The following is a 16,661-nucleotide window of genomic DNA, read 5'->3' on the forward strand; positions in this document are numbered from 1 at the left end:
ACAATGGTGAATAATAAGTCTAGTGGAATTTAATGCTTCGAAAACCCAACACTGTCTTATATCATAAAAGCAAGATATACCCCCTTGTCATTATCCATAGATGGAGGAGACTGAACATCTCGATATTCTCGGTATGTGTATCACCAACCACCTTTTGCGGAACGATCACTTACGCGATGTCGCCAAAAATGACGTAAGATGTTTGAGTTTTCTAAGGCGATGCAAGATGTTTTTCTCCCCCTCTGATCTGGCTGTTATCTACAAAGCTAAGCGGCTTGGCTGTCTGAGAAGATTCGTATATCCTTACAAGATATAACATTTTCTTTGAGCCAGGATAGTGCTTCTTTAATCGCCATTACTTCTGCCTGGAATCCACTACATTGATTGGGAAGTATATAGGATAGACTGAGATTCAGTTGTTCCGAATAGATACCACTTCCAACTTCGTGATCGGTCTGTATAGAAGTGTACCGCATCGTCTTCCAGGGGTCTCTCTTCTTCCCAGGAGGTTCTTGAAGGGATGGACACATGGAAGCTTTTACCTAATACCATTTTTGTCACTTTTCCATTGAGAGGTGGCGCTAAGCCTCTCACATGAGTTGGCTGCCACCATTTTGGAGAAGATGTCAAGAGGTGTTAGATTTAAAAGCACTTCCAGTGCTGCGGTTGTTGTTGAGCAAAGTGCTCCTGTGATGCACGTACCTGCTGACCGCTGGACTTTGATGAGCTTATTTAGATCTACCATCTTGTTCAGTGCGGTCCACCATACGACAGCTCCATAAATGAGTATCGGTCTGATTACCGAAGTGTATAGCCAGTGGATTATTTTTGGGGAGAAGCCCATTTTAATCCTATGGCCTTTTTACAAGTAAAAAGCGCTACAGTAGCCTTTTTTACTCTTTCATCAATATTTGTCTTCCAATTTAGTTTTTATCTAAAATGAGACCTTAATATTTAGCTTGGTCGGAAAAGTTTATGGTATTCCTCTAATCTTGGGTGGGCTAATCTGAGGAATTTTATATCTTCTCGAAAAGAGTATTAATTATATTTTATGTGGGTTGACGTCCAAGCCACATTGCTTAGCCTATTTAAGGGATTTTGTAGGAGTTCCGAGAGAACTTGGTACGGATATTGCAACGTCGTCAGCATAGGCAATCACATTGAAACCATCTGCTTCCAATGATGTATGTAAGTAGGTCGTTTACTACCATGTTCCATAAAAGAGGCGAAAGGACTCCACCTTGGGGAGTGCCTCGATTCACCGATCTGGTGGTAGTAAAACTTCTCATGTTAGAAATTGTTGCCCTGCTTTTGAGCATGAGACTTATAAGATCTATGTGTGACTTCTCTAATTTCAGCTTATCCATTGCTGTTGTGATCGCCTGGTAACTGACGTTGTTGAAAGCTCCTTCAATATCTAGGAACGCTACCAGGTTATATTCTTTGTATTCGAGGGGATGTTCAATAGTACATACGTACCAGCGAGTGAAGTAGCATGTTGAGCTGTGGAAATGAGACATGGTTTTAAGTTATGCCTGATGTAAATTTCAATCAATCTTTCCAAGGTTTTAAGAAGGAAGGATGATAGGCTGCTTGGTCGTAGATCTTTAGGGTTAACGCGGGAGGGTTTCCCTGCTTTAGGAATGAAGCCATTATCCAGGCTTTGGGAATATATCTCAACCTTTAACAGCTTGTCAGAATGATTTCCAATGGTGGAATGATCATGTCTGAGCATTTTTGTAGTTCAGCCATTGCAGTTTTTCCCGCGTTATTAGATCAAATAAATCGCTTGTAGAAGCTTGAGACTCTGATGTTAAGCCGTTGAGTATGTTAGAGCTACCTGGAAAGTGGGTGTCTAATAACAGATTAAGAGATTCTTCATCTGTGATAGTCCACGTGCCTGCTTCTGTCTTTAAAGCACTGGGTATTGTTGGACTTTTTGAGAGAATTTTCCTGAGTCTTGAGGCTTCTGAAGTATTTTCTATTTCACCACAAAAGTTTCTCCAAGAAGACCTCTTACTCTTCGTTAATTCTTTTTTTTATTGCTTTAGAGCTTGTTTGTATAAGTCCCAGTCAGAAGGAGATCTAGTGTACTTAGATCTATTGAAGAGTTTGCGACAGCTCTTTCTGAATGGTTCTAGTTCGTTACGCCACCAATGAGGTTTCTTTTTACCTTTTAAAATTGTTACAGGGCATGAACTTCTCATTGATTCATTAAAGGCTTCGGTGAGATGATTCACAGAAAGTTCTTGTTCATCTTTACTGGAGGAGCTTTTAAGAAGGTTGTGATCAAGCAAATCTGCAAGTAAGAGAAGATGTATTTCACCTCATTGGTAAATGTCCAATTCTTAAAGACATCAGAAGAAATGTTTTTGAAACGGTTTTTTTGAATGAAAATGAAATGTTATCATTGTTAAACGAAGTCGACGTTAAAAAAATGTATATGTACTGCAAACTGGCTGTAAATTATAGGGAAAGAATTGTTATTGAGTGTTTCTGAACAAAATATTTAATTTTATGAGTAAACTATTCTAAAAAAAAAACTTTTGTACATAATGTTCCTAATATGTTTAATTATAAATTTTATTTAAAATAAGTATCTGATTTATGTTTTGTCAATTAGGCATACGGCAGAATGCCATCAGCAGTAAAACTCTATCTATTTATCTAGGCATAATAAAAGTGGACCGAGTATTCAGCCATGTGGTACACCACTTGAAGAAGGAAGAAGATTGGAAAGAATGTTGTTCAGTTGAACCGACTGTTTGCGACCCGTTAAATATGAATGAAAAAGTTTTGTCACATGTAATAGGATAAGAAAGCCTATGTTTTCTTTATCCAATTGAATACGGAGGTTTTCCATTAGATTTAACAATGCTGTTATGCAGCTCTGACCTTTTCGAAAACCTTATTTATGAGGTGCGAGCAGGTTCAAAGAATCAAGGCAAAGAGTAATCTGTTTTTGTGAAGTTCTTTCAAATACTTTAGATAGAAAAGGTAATATAGCAATGGGTCTATAACCATTTTTTTTAGAGTACTTGGGAATTATTTTAGCTAATTATCATTGTGGTGGATATTCACTTGTAGTAAATATGGTAGGACAAAAGGTAATATAAACTTAAGGAAACTGGGATTCATTTCATCTAGGCCGACAGCATTTGATTTCATTAGTGATCAGTTTTATTTACACAATTATTCTTACTTTTGGGGGACTCCTAAATGACGAAGATTGTTCCACAGACTTTTTATAGTAAGCGATGGACTTAACCTGTTAAGGTTAGTATCGCGCTTCGCGGAGCGAATTGCAGTTACACCTTCGTTACGGTCAAAACGATACGCATCTCATGGTTTAGGTGCATTGAAGCGTTTCCAGCGTGTTTATACGCCGAGTCACGTTTTGAGATTAGTTGTTGAATTTGAGATTTGACGCGTTTGTTATTAATTAGTGGGACAAGTCTATTAAAAAGTGTTAAGATGCCTTTATTTAAGAAACCAAATTTTGATTAGTTGGATGTTTGCAGGTAGTAGATAGAATAAAACTACGAAGGTCTTCTTCTAATAAAACACAATTTTTCCCTTAATTGGATATTTTGAACGAGCGGTAATATATTTTAGTCAAAAGACATGTCAATCAGGTCATGCCTTGAAAAAGCAGGAGCAAACATTTGATCGTAAAATTTAAATTTGCTCAGATCGCTCGCCCAAAAAATATCAAGCAAGATGTTTTATGGGCAGAATGTGTTGCATTTGCTGTATTCAAGGCGTTCAAGTTCAATCTGCTGATATCATTTAGAAGTGGCTGTAAAACCTTTGGTCCTTCACCTTAAATGTCAACTAAGCCATATTCGATGGCAATACAATATACCTGACAAACAGTTCAAAAGGTGTGATAACTAAATTTATCGGTAGAGTCTGCAAAGACCATTGAACGTAAATGACAGTTAAAGACAAGTTTTCTTAAAAGCTTAGTATGTAAGAAAAAGTGCTATTTTTGATTCTATATTTTTTTTATTGAATAATAAAGGTGATAAAAGGTAAGGGATTTTCGTCGACAGTGCGCTACGCAAAATGAAGGCCTTCCGAGTTAAACGCAAGCAGGAGTTTCATAAAATCGTCAATATCCATTGTCCTCGCACGTGTAGTTTCCATTTCCAGTTTGTTCAAAATTGAAGCCACCATTTCCGCAGTATTGGTCTCGGTAGGGTCCTGAAATAAATAAAGAAACAATGGTTTCAAATAGAGACAACTTAAGGTCTGTCAGAAGGTATTTACAATATTTCTCAAGGAGCAGTAAAGTTTGTGGTTATTCTTCAGAACCTCAATCACAGAATCTTGTTTGAATATGGCAGACAAAGTTTTGTTCTTTCTCGTAAAAACTATTCTTGTCAAGCCATCCCATTCCGAGAAATTTATAGCAGGTGGAGGATTCTTTGGTTCGATTCGCACAACACAAGATTCGACTTTGGGAGGAGGGCGGAAGTTATTCTTGCCAACATTCATCAACATATCAACTTTTGCCAAAAGCTGAGTATTAATACTCAAGCGGCAATACAGCTTGTCCCCTGGTTTTGCCACTAATCTTTGTGCAAATTCTTTCTGGAACATAAGCACTGCACAGCGGAAGATGGGACGATGGAGTAATAATTTGAAAACAAGTGGCGAACTGATTTGATATGGAACGTTAGCTATACAAACATCAAAGTATGGCAATTCTGTTTTCAAACAATCACCAATCAAGATTTTGAGCTTAGCTTGAAGGGGAGTACTCTGGACTCTTTTTAGTAATTCGGCCGCAAGCCTGCTATCGATTTCACATGCTACGACTTTTTTCACTTTCTCCAAAACCTTGACAGTCATGTTTCCTGTTCCAGGACCGATTTCGAGGGCTATATCGGTTGATCTTAGTCCAGTTTTCTCAACCATATCGGTTATGATCAGCGGATTCTTGAGAATGTGCTGGCCGAAGTTCTTGTTGAAAACAATTCCTTAAAAACAACCCGATGTTTAAATGAATATTATTTCTCAAAAAGTGAATGCATTAATTTACTTACCCTGTTTTGCAACTTCATGACTGCGTGTTTTTTTCTCTTTAGGCATTTTTAAAGCTTGTAATTTTAACTTTTAGTAATAGTTAGAAACAATACTATTTTTATTTTTAACTCAAGTCCTCATGCAAACAACAAGCATGATAAAGAACTCATTTCAAAACATGTCAAAATTTGACATTTGCATGGTAAAATTTTTAAGATTATGAGACATTTTCCTTTCCAGCAAGTAGTGAATGAATCAAGATGAAAGATTTCCAATTGTGACATATTCACAATGACTTGACAAAAAGAATATTAACTTTCTAATATCATTTTAAAACTTATAAAATATTTGTTCAGTGCTCTTAGGTCCACTTAATTGGTTTTATCTATTTATCCTTTTTTGCATATTCTCTCTACAAACTGTTTTTCCTTTTTTACCCTCGTTGATAAATTTTTTAAAACAAGAAGACTATGACCTTTTGTAAAATACCTTAAGTTTAATTCTTATGGTCTTGCAAAAGGTAAAACAACTTAAGCAGAGGCTGATTCGTCCTATGTAAGAATTTATTTTATTTATCAGATAATAGGTTGTTTTTATGTTCGATATTAATTAAAAAACTAAAATCGCATTTAATTAAATTGACTTAAGATGTTTTACCAAATTTATTAAATAAAAATAAAAACTCAACAACGGTTTAACCGATATTAGAATGAAAAACTGTAAAAGTTGATGTTTTGTAAAATTAACAAATTATGACTTTTCCACAAATCGTTTTATTTTCAATATACTTCAAACGCAGCCACATGCAATAACAAAAAGCAACAATTAATGACATTAAAATTGACTAAAATAAATAATTAATTAGATGGCGCATTAGTTCGTTCAGAACTAGAGCCTAGTGACTTACAACTCTCAACCATTACTGAGTGCGATTAACGTTATTAGGAATGAACTGCTAGTTTGATAAATCACGTTGAATGACAAGAATTACTCTTCGAGGATTCTTCATTCTTCCCAAGGGGCACTACTTGTGAAAGAAGCTCTACAGGCTTTTCACACCAAGTCCAAAAAGCCAGTTTTTACGAAATTATCGGTTTTGGCCGAAAACCTATATCGAAAACTCAAGTTTTCCCATACATTTTTGGTAAACCACAAGTTTTGATAAACCACAAGTTTTACATAAAACCTCTCGAAAACTAGTAGCAATTCAAAGTTGAACTAAATAAACAAACCTTTCAAAACATTCAGCGCTCAAATTAATGTAAACAAAACAGCTGATGGCTGCTGTCAAAGCAAATATTTCATTTTGAAATAAATTTGGTCGAGGTAAGTAATATTAGATATACAAATAACTTACAAAATAGGAACTATTGCTTTTTTTTATTCACAGAATATGGAAGAGAAAAAAAAGAAAACTTTGGGGGAGATGCTTGGCAGCAAAAAAAACGTCTAGAATAAAAGCCAAGCGACTATTTGCTCTTAGTTCGTAATAACGTTTCCAAACTATGCGTCTTCGAACTCGTCGCCACAAATATGTTCGACGCTTTCGCTTACTAAATGGAAAAAGATTTTTCGGTAACTCCGTTCAACTAAAAGGGTTTGGGAGATATGAGAAAAGCGATTAGTTCATTTTTAGAGGAGAATAAGTATGAAAGAAAATCTCTGCTTGCGCCAAAACATTCCACAATGTGGGAATCGTTGTTCCAGTAAATAAAACCACAACATTGGGCTATCGCCCCTTGATGAACAGCGATGCCAACATCAAGAAGATCTTCAGTCCTTTGAACAAGCCAGGCGAGTCCTTAAAGGAAGAAACCAAAGAGATAGTCATGGAGAAATTGCAGCCCATCATAACAGCTTCAGTGATAGCTTTGGATGAGTGTGATTTTGGTACGGATCTGGAACTAGGAATTGACCCTTTCTGCTCCGGCCATAATAACCTACATGAAATCGTTCAGAATCTTCGCAACCCCGCTTATAAGTCGCTTAGACGGCCACAATATATGGCAATTCTGAAGGCACATTTAGCCAACAGAATCAATAGTCATAAGCTCAGTATTTTGGATTGGATTGAGTTGTGAAAGAAGAAGAAAATGTTTTAAATAAAATAAATTTTTTGTATGTTGTTGACTCAATGATATATTTTCTGCACAGTTAGCTTCTCCTTAATGAATTGTTTGGACCGGTTGAAGTGAGAAAAGAGGATAGCTAAAGCCAAGCGAGCTTGTAGTTCTTTATTGGTTCATGAAGTGAGCCCTTTCCACCCGTCCCCAGAACATCAGTTGAAACTCTTTTTCTAGACGAGCTAGTGTTAGGTTAAAATCAATTTGAATTGGTCAGAATTTATTTTATTTTCACAAATAATTTGAAAAGAACAAAACTTTTTACTCATAAATTTGTTCACCAATACAAAATTTGATAGCCGGTGTTAAACAATTTTAAATGTCAAATAAAAACGTGTAAAAGTTCGGTGTGAACGATTTTTTGGTTTTCGAAAACATTTTGCGAAAACCCGGTTTTGGGTTTGGTGTGAAAAGGCTGGTAGACCTTACAGGCATTGATTGAACCCACGACCACTTTCATGACAGTCCTACGCACTAGCCATCACGCTACGGGTGCTACAGTGGACAGATCTGGAATTAATTAATTTTGGAAAACCATATGTTGGATTATTATTTATGGACTACTAGTGGCCAACTTCGCGTTGATGTCATTTATTCCTAAAGAGTCCTAGTCTTTCTGTAGGTCCAGCGGAAATATTCAGAAACTTGTTTATTTTGTCAAACTTTGTAATAATAAGTGTATTTCGTTTCTTTTAAAACAAAGCTTGTTGATGCCTAGAAATAGGAGATGGCGTTTTACAATTAATTATTATTTATGCCAAAAAATATACAAGAGAGAAAGTGTAGTTAAATAGGTGGGATCACTTTTAAGAGCGATTTTCTATGGGAATATAAATTAACCAACAGTCCCTATCCGGTATGTCAATTGTTCAAAAGTTAATGTCTCTCCATTAGTATGAATATTCATTTTATGTGGAAGTGTTCTTGATTATAAAATCACTGATTACAAAATGATCGTTTTAAAATTGACATGAAAAATTCCAATAATGATAAAAAGCATCTTTTAATAGCATTTACATTATTACTTCGAATTTTTAAACATGAATTGTGAGATCAAGTTTATTCTGAAAAGGATCTAAATTCTTCGTTCAATGTTTTTGACTTTATCATGCAAAAACATATCATCATATGTTATTCCTATATTAAGAATAATAAAAATAAGTATTTAAAGCCTTGGATGAGCCATTAAATTCTTAAGCAGATACAAAATAAAAACAAGCTGGTAAGGTAATGTGAAAATGATATTTTATGAAAGGAAACGAACTCTAACGCAATAGAAACTTTTGTTTCGGCCCATATTTCACTATTTGATTCAAAATTGAAGCCGTCTTTTGATTTGCTTTGCTTTGGACTGGTTCGACTAAAACCTATAAAAAAGGTTGATCATGATTTGCTTCTAAGATAATTACGTAATGCAGGGTTTCACGTTCAACTTAACCTCAAAATTATACCACTCTTATTTTGTTTGTCGAAAACAGTAATTATAAATTGACAATTCGTCGCTGCCTGTGAATAGAAATAAAGCTCATGTGGAAGAAAAGTCAAAATATGCGAACATCCACAGTTCCAGCTTCGCAGTTCGTAGCTCATGTGCAAGATGCTTAAATGGTGTAATGAGTAAAGCTCGATGTCTTAAATCTGGAGTACCTCAGGGCTCTGTACTCGTTCCCTTGTTTTCTCTAGTTTATATTATCTCTTTTTTTAGGTTGCAGTAGAATTTTCTTCCTAAGGGGTTAGTGGATGATATGTCGTTTACCTACCAGTCAAATTCAGAACATAATTGTAACTTTCAAACTGAAGAAAATCTTGAAATTTTTAGAACTTGGATCTCTGTTCAAAAGTTAACCCTTCTAGTCATCAGCCTTATAATTACAATTTCATATTTCATGACTCGAATTGTTGACTGTTCACCTTTCCTTTTGACTGTTGTGATAGGCCTAATTTTCAAGCTGTTGGTTGTTGTTCCGATTCTTGTTTCAAAACTTATTCAGTGTACAATTTTAAATGTCAGAGAGTAACAGAATGACGTCTATCAGAACATCTCAAAATGTATACTCTTTTTGAAAAAAGTAAAACACTGGTTTTTTACAATTGACTTAAATTGTATTGACATTTATAATATATAATAACTCTTTATGATATTTATTTTTCTCTTAATTTATATAAATATGTTCTAATTTGTATTCGTTATTTAAAAAAAATAACTTATTTGATCGATCACTTGGCTTAAACAATTTTGTATTATTGCAGCACTGATTATCAACCCACTTCAGTTTTAATTCATTTAAGTTTTAATTTCCTATGTAACTTTCAACACTAGCCTTTAAGCTAAAGGACGAAAACTACTATTTATTCTTTTTTATTGTAATAACTTTATTTACTAGTTGCAAAATAAAAAATTAACGAATATTATGTATTTTTTATTTTAATTCTAAAATTCTAAATTTGCTTTCACTGTTTGATTCTGTTTAACTGATTGTTTTAGTGCTGTAAGAATCCCACACTACTTGGTACAGATTCTTACCACGTGACTTTTTAAGATTTCCATCGGATAGAAAATATTTAAAAAATAATATGCTCCATGTAGTTGAGCCTTAAAACATCAAATTTTAAAACGATTGTGAATTGACCTATTTTACCCACGATTAATTTTCACTCGAAGTGTCATCTCTTGATTTATCAGCTGTGAAAGTGTTTTTTATGACAGTTCTAGTCAAATGATCAAATACCGGTGAAGTAGTTAAAAATTTGGACGTTTGTCATTTTACTTTCGGACAGCAAATATTTGTATTAACAACTAATTAATAAAAAGATATAAGAGCTCTAGCATGAAACTAAATGTTAAGAGAATTCTAACAACATTGTCACCACTTTCCGTAAAGTATAGGTCATTACATGATGTCCGAGTTCGCTTCGCCCCAAGTCCAACAGGTTATTTGCTTTTCTTTTTACTTTGTATAACTCTTTAAAACTTATGGAATTTCAATTCTATGACTTGCAGGATATCTTCACCTTGGTGGTCTTCGAACGGCATTGTACAATTACTTGTTTGCCTTGAAAAACAATGGTAAATTCATCCTTAGAATTGAAGACACCGACCAAACACGTCTTGTGGCAGGTGCCACCAAATCAATCATTGACGATCTAAGGTGGTCGGGAATAGTCGTGGACGAGGGTCCTACAGTTGGTGGAAACTTTGGACCATATGTCCAAAGTGAGCGCCTGCCTATATACAAGTACGCTAGCAGAGCATCCTAATTGCAAAAGATAGTCTTTCATCTAACTACTCTTGTTTTCATTTGTTTAACCAGTGAAGCTGTCCAACAATTAATTGAAGATGGTTCTGCATATCGATGCTACTGTTCTCAGACCAGACTAGATTTGTTGCGCAAAGAAGCACTGAAACAAAGACAAATACCCAAATACGATAACAAATGTCGTCATCTAAAGCAATCAGACATCCAAGATAAACTTTCCAAAGGAGTACCGTTCTGTGTACGTTTTAAATTAGATGATTACAACGATCCTGTGCAGGACTTGGTGTATGGAAATGTTTTTGTGAATAGCAGTAAGCATGAAGGTGATCCTATTATAATTAAATCTGATGGATATCCAACCTACCATTTTGCCAATGTTGTTGATGACCATTATATGGAAGTTACTCATGTTTTTCGAGGAGTTGAATGGCAAATTTCGACTCCAAAGCATTTATTGCTCTACAAGTAAGAGATGAAACGATAAATGAATAACTTGGAACTAATTTTGTTTTATTTTGTTTGTCAAGGGCGTTTGGATGGAATCCGCCAAAGTATGGGCACTTGCCTTTACTGATTAATGCTGATGGCACAAAGCTTAGCAAACGTCAGGGTGATATAAGCATCAAAAGTTTCAGGTGAGTAAGAATTGGATTGATCGGACTTAAAAAAATATTTAGTGCGCTTAAAGCCAATTTCTTGAAAGAGTTCTAAAATAAAATAAAAACTTAAGTTCTTTTTAAAAAAAAAATTAGAACTCGAGTATTTCTTCACATCTAATCATATCTATATACTCGGTTCTACGAATTCTAGAATTCGTTTGAATGGAACTGAGTTCTGTTCTTGCTATTTATGTAGATACTTCTGACTCAGTTTTTGTTGTTAAAATATAATAAAGCTCATTAAAAGTAAAATCTTTAATGGGTTTCTTTAAATCCGTATGTAAATTTAACATTTTATGAAACCTTTAGAATATCAACTATTGCCGTTTTTAGAAAAAAAAAAAACAAATTGTGAAAATATATCGTTAAATATACGAATTTAGACCAGAACTTAAAGATGGGAAAGCATGCGGACCGAATGGCAAACCAGCAGAATTTTATAAGTATGAGCTGAGCAGAGCTAATCAACCGACTGACGACCATATATAACAATGTCATGGATACCGGAATGATACCACTAGAATTCAAGGTGTCCATCATTTTTCATATTCATAGGAAATGAAGCTTGGCCGAGGTGTCTAATTTAAGAGAAACAGCCTTTCTAATGTGAGCAAAGTTTGAATAAATAAATGGATGCGTGTCAAAATTCTATGATCTGGCATAAGCCTCCCCCAATTTCGCCCAAAGATCTCTATCTTTTGCGTCATTGTACCAACTTTGTCTTTTTTTAAGCAAATCGTCCGCCCATCTTTTCTTCGGTCGTCCAATTGGTCTTCTGCTTTCTGGTGGTGTCCATTTTGTAATAATTTTTGTCCATCTTTGGTCCTGTATTCTAGATATATGTCCTGACCAATTCCATTTAAATAGTGTTGCTCGTTCAACCACCTTCGTTAAACCAGTTCTTCGTCTTATTTCTCTACTTCTTACTCTCTGGCTAATTCGTAGGTTAAGTAGTTTTCTTTCCATCTTGGTTTGGTATATTCTTATTTTGTCAAGTAAACTTGAAGTCAAAGATATAGTCTGTAACCCATATGTCATAACAGGTAGAATAGCAAAGTCTAGTATATATCTTCGTGTTTCGACCCTCAGATTTGATTGTAATATTTGTTTTAGACTCCAAAATTGTTTCCAACTATTGGTAATGCGTCTAGAAACTTCTCTTTTCTCTTGGTTAATGAATGACTTAGTCTGTCCTAGATAAGTATAGTCTTCTACATATTCTATGAGTTCATTATCCTGCATTATGTCATCTTTAATATGGTTAGTTATTATCTTAGTTTTTGACTTATTGATATGAAGTCCAACTTTCTTGCATTCATTTGTCAATTCTATGAGCATATTTTGTATTTGTCCGGAAGTTGATGAAATGAGAACTATGTGATCAGCGAAATGCTCAAATATCGTCCCCAAATATTTATTCTATATCTATTGTCCCAGTTTAGTTTCTTGAATATTTCTTCCAGTACGGCAGAGAATAATGGTGGTAACATAGGATCCCCCTGTCTTACGCCTCTTTTTATTTTTATTTCTCTTCCTATACTTTCGGTTTTTATTTTCGCCACTCTGTCTGTATATATATTTTCCAACGTCCTTATAAAGATAGGATGAATTCCTTGGTTTGTCAGCGCTCTCCATATTTCGTCATGTTCTACTGAGTCAAATGCTTTACTGAAGTCAATATATAAAAGATACAAAAGTTTGTAGATGGTCTGTTGTTGAAAAACCTTCTCGTAATCCTGCTTGTTCATTTGGCTGATTTCTGTTTAATGTGTCCTTAATTTGTGTGTACATTACTTTGGAGAACAGTTTATATATCATAGAAATGTTGCTTATTGGTCTGTAGTTATTTATGTCATCTTTATTTCGTTTTTTGTAGATAAGCGTAATTGTAGCTAGTTTCCATTGTTTTGGAACCTGCTGTTATAAGTATGTCATAAAAAATCGTGGTCAAGACTGTAGAAATTGGTTGTTTTCCATATTTGAGCATTTCTGTTACAATACCATCATTTCCTGTTCACTTAGGTGTCTTTAGATCGTCAATTGCTTGTTCAATATCTGTTTTTGTAAAAAGTGTACCAGTATTTCAGTTGGAGTAACTGTCCGCCATCGATATCTTATCGTCTTTTATTTCTTCTGTCGATTTGAAAAGTTGTTCAAAAAACTTGGTAGCAGGCTCATTTATATCTCTCCTTTAAACAGCGTTGTTATTTTTGTTCTTTATTGATGTTATCCACTCTTTTCCGTTGTGAAGAAATGATTTTACCTTTTTAATAGATTTTGTGCTGCTAAATATATCTTTTATCATTGTTTCGTTATATGTTTGGATATCATTTTTCGCATCTTCTTTTATGGTTTTCCCAAGGTATCTTAGTTCATTTTTTTTCCTGGTCTGATAAGTTGTCCTTGTTTCGTAGCTTATCTCTTCTGGCTATCAGCGCTTTAGTGTCATCCGTTAACTTATCAGGTTTTGGAGTAACAGCAGCCATGATTGAAACTTTCGCCGAGTTCTTTAGTAGTTTTCAGTTTATTTGCTAGAACTAAGTCAATTTCGTTCTTTGTTATCCCAGGTCCATTTCCGTGTTTCTCTCTTTTTGAAGAAAGAATTTGCAAATCTGAGATTCGTCTCTTTCAGCCACTTTATAAGTAGGTCTCCTCTTTTGTTTCTTCGTCCGTATCGAAATGGTCCCATTACTTCTTCATCGTTGTCAATCTGTTTCCCTAACTTGGCGTTGAAATCTTCTATAACATACATTATCTCCGTTTTTGTTTCATTATATACTTTGTCCAATAAATTGTAGAAGTTAGAAATTTCTTCGTCAGTTGCTGTTTTGGTCGGGCATAAACCTGAATTATCGTCATTTTGTTTTTTTAGTTTTCACTAAAAAATCGTACATTTATTATTTTGTCCTTTAAACTCTTTTTGATGAGAAATCCAACTCCCTGCAAGCCTTTGGTCTCACCAATGTAAGAGAATATATCATTCTGGTTTTCAATAATGTCTTGTCCAAAAATTCTTAGCTCGGATAGTCCCAGTATATCCCAGTTGATAGTTGATAATGCTATTCTTAGTTCTGATTGTTTTGCTTCTGTAGCTAATGTTCTTACATTGTATGTACAAATGTCTAGAGTGTTTTTGGATTGGTCTTGGTTTGATAAGTAGTTTGGAGGGAATTGGCCGTCATTCCCCACGATGGCTAATCGGCTTGGGGTAGAGTCCTTATTATTCAAAATTTGCTTCTTTTGTTGCAAGTTGTTGTGTTGGTCACTGTTCATATTATTAATTTCTTTTTGGTTTGATTGTAGAAATCTATGAATGCTGTTGTTTCTTATTTTGTTGTTTGTCATTTTGAACTTTTTCATTTGTTTTTCGTCTCTTCAATTTGGTCGAACATGTTGGTTCATTTTCATTTGCATTTGGATCGTTGTCATGTTGTCGTTTCCTGATTCATTTCATTTTTTGATTATTTAGATGTTTAGAAAATATTTTATTTTCTTGGACTGTTGTATTAAAATCTTCTTTTATGTATATAATGTTCTCTTTATAATGTCTCAGTTCAGTTTTGTATTACATTATAGTATCTTTTTTATTTGTGTTGTCAATCCAAGTAAAATAGGTCTTATTTTGTCTCCGTTATTTCTTAGACGTCTTGCAAAATCGATTTCAAAATAGCGAAATATTGACACAAAATCAAATTATACTCTTGCTTAACAATATGGAAGTTAAAAAGTTATGTACATATATTAATTTTGCAGGCTAGCTTTTCTCTATAGAAATAGAATTTTAAATGAAAGTTTTTAAATATATTATTGAGCTAAGTTATTTTTTATATGATTTGCCAACCAGGCAGACCAGTTTTGTTTGTTAAATTTATAAGAAAAAAACTTTAATCAATAATAATTAAGGACCTAAACCTAGTTTGTTTATCTTTAATCTATGATTCTTCCAGTTTGTGTATTAAAATACCCATCACCCCACTACTTTTTATAAAATCTAAAAAAGACTTCTCAGTTTCTTTTAAAGTAAATACTCGATCTCTAAAAAATAATTATAAATGATTTTCAGGTTCAATACTGTTTTTAATAAAACGCTGTGAGACGATGAACAGATGCAATTCACGCAGGCAAAAAAGCCTTGCCTTCGGAAGTTTAAGATTATCGACGTTAAATTAAAATTTTTGATTTCTATTTTTAATGAGTTCTAGCATAAATCGCCATAAGATACCAATTACATAATATTTTCTATTTATTGCTTTTCATTTATTTAGTCGTATTATACAATTCGTATGCAATGGCAAAAAGAACATCCTGTGAAAAAGATTTTTCTTTGCTATTTATTAAAAATCATTAGTAAACTGCTACAATGGAGTTGATGACTGATGGTTTTTAAAACATTTTATTTACCTACTATTGGGTTTGAAAAAAAAAACAATACAACTTTGATATCCCATTTAAATCTATAAAGTTTGAAAATATTAATCCTAAAGCAATAATGATTTGTTGTTCTTTTGTATTTCAGAGAAAGTGGAGTTTTTTCTCTTGCTTTGGTTAATTATGTCATGTGTGCGGGGGGAGGATTTCATAAAGAACAATCCACTAAACCTTCGCTAGAAACATTGGAGTCACTCTCTAAAATGGTAAGTGTTTTTTGTTTAGACAAAAATCGGCCCTACTATTTAATTGACTGTGGCGAACTATTTGCCCTATACTATATGTATAAATTAAAGACAACGGTCAACTTTAGCACATTTGAATTCAATTTTATAGAAGGGTTGAATAAACTATCTCAACATATTGAAACTAATTATTTTGAGTTGTAATGCTATCAGTTTAACATAGAAAACCTCAACTCACATCCAGGTAGGTTAAATCCGGATTTATTAAATGATTTCAACAATTTAGAGATCAGAAGAAAGCTTTCCGATGAAAATGAAACCGATGAGTTGATTAAAACAGTTCGAGGTATGGTTCGTTCGAAATATCCTGAAAGGTAACTTTAAATTACTTAATTTTAGATTTTATTTAATGTTGATATTTTTCCAAAGAAATATCGATTTAGAAACACCATATCTTAAAAGCATCTTAAAGTGGTCGGCGGAGAGACTATCAAATCTATCCGATCTTACATCTGATAAATTTAATTTTCTTTGGACCGATGGCAGTGCTGTTAATACTAAAGAATTAACAAAAGGTAAGACTTTCAAACTAAACAACATTTATGTGGATTGTTTTAATATTTCAATTTGTTTTATAGATCAGATTCTTGAACTTCTAGACAGTTTGGAGAAAATAGAATTTTCAAAGACTAATATTCAAACAAGTTTAAAATCATATTCGGGAAAAGCACAAATAAAGTTTCCTGTTTTAATGAAAATATTACGTACTTCGTTAAGTGGATTGAAGGTTTAATTTTTAAACTTAAAAACAAAAATATTATCTAAACATTGTTATTACAGGAAGGACCAGGTGTTGCGGAAGTTATGGAAATTTTTGGAAAAGATGAATCGTTACGTAGAATTCGATCTAATTTAAACTCAAGCAGTATTTGAATAGATCAAAATAGATATAAATAAAAAATTAATTTAAAAAGAATA

The 16,661-nt window shown here is 33.7% G+C and overlaps 2 protein-coding genes across 2 annotated transcripts; one reads left to right on the forward strand and one right to left on the reverse strand.

The window, feature by feature from the left end:
• Window positions 1-4,004: 4,004 nt before the first annotated feature.
• On the reverse strand, window positions 4,005-5,203 carry LOC129945807 (probable dimethyladenosine transferase). The gene is made up of 3 exons (XM_056055736.1): window positions 5,052-5,203; window positions 4,273-4,985; window positions 4,005-4,206 (listed from the first exon to the last, which is right to left on the reverse strand). Exons 1-3 carry the CDS (start codon window positions 5,095-5,097, stop codon window positions 4,060-4,062), a joined length of 906 nt encoding a protein of 301 aa, XP_055911711.1. The 5' UTR covers window positions 5,098-5,203; the 3' UTR covers window positions 4,005-4,059.
• A 4,676-nt stretch (window positions 5,204-9,879) lies between these two features.
• On the forward strand, window positions 9,880-16,661 carry LOC129945834 (probable glutamate--tRNA ligase, mitochondrial). Its single transcript, XM_056055768.1, has 8 exons — window positions 9,880-10,085; window positions 10,156-10,390; window positions 10,466-10,876; window positions 10,939-11,046; window positions 15,587-15,704; window positions 15,897-16,057; window positions 16,113-16,470; window positions 16,524-16,661. Exons 1-8 carry the CDS (start codon window positions 9,983-9,985, stop codon window positions 16,614-16,616), a joined length of 1,587 nt encoding a protein of 528 aa, XP_055911743.1. The 5' UTR covers window positions 9,880-9,982; the 3' UTR covers window positions 16,617-16,661.

This window comes from Eupeodes corollae, chromosome 2 (genome assembly GCF_945859685.1).
Source record: "Eupeodes corollae chromosome 2, idEupCoro1.1, whole genome shotgun sequence".
NCBI lineage: Eukaryota > Metazoa > Arthropoda > Insecta > Diptera > Syrphidae > Eupeodes > Eupeodes corollae.

What these genes read in the sequence shown, in the direction of transcription:
- LOC129945807 (XM_056055736.1), bottom strand. Translation starts at nt 5,097, where the DNA reads ATGCCTAAAGAGAAAAAAACACGCAGTCATGAAGTTGCAAAACAGG. An exon ending in TCATGAAGTTGCAAAACAGG is followed by an intron (nt 4,986 to 5,051) that starts GTAAGTAAATTA and finishes GTTGTTTTTAAG; the next exon opens with GAATTGTTTTCAACAAGAAC. An exon ending in ACTGCTCCTTGAGAAATATT is followed by an intron (nt 4,207 to 4,272) that starts GTAAATACCTTC and finishes TATTTATTTCAG; the next exon opens with GACCCTACCGAGACCAATAC.
- LOC129945834 (XM_056055768.1), top strand. Translation starts at nt 9,983, where the DNA reads ATGAAACTAAATGTTAAGAGAATTCTAACAACATTGTCACCACTTTCC. An exon ending in TGGAGTCACTCTCTAAAATG is followed by an intron (nt 15,705 to 15,896) that starts GTAAGTGTTTTT and finishes TAATGCTATCAG; the next exon opens with TTTAACATAGAAAACCTCAA. An exon ending in CGTTCGAAATATCCTGAAAG is followed by an intron (nt 16,058 to 16,112) that starts GTAACTTTAAAT and finishes ATTTTTCCAAAG; the next exon opens with AAATATCGATTTAGAAACAC.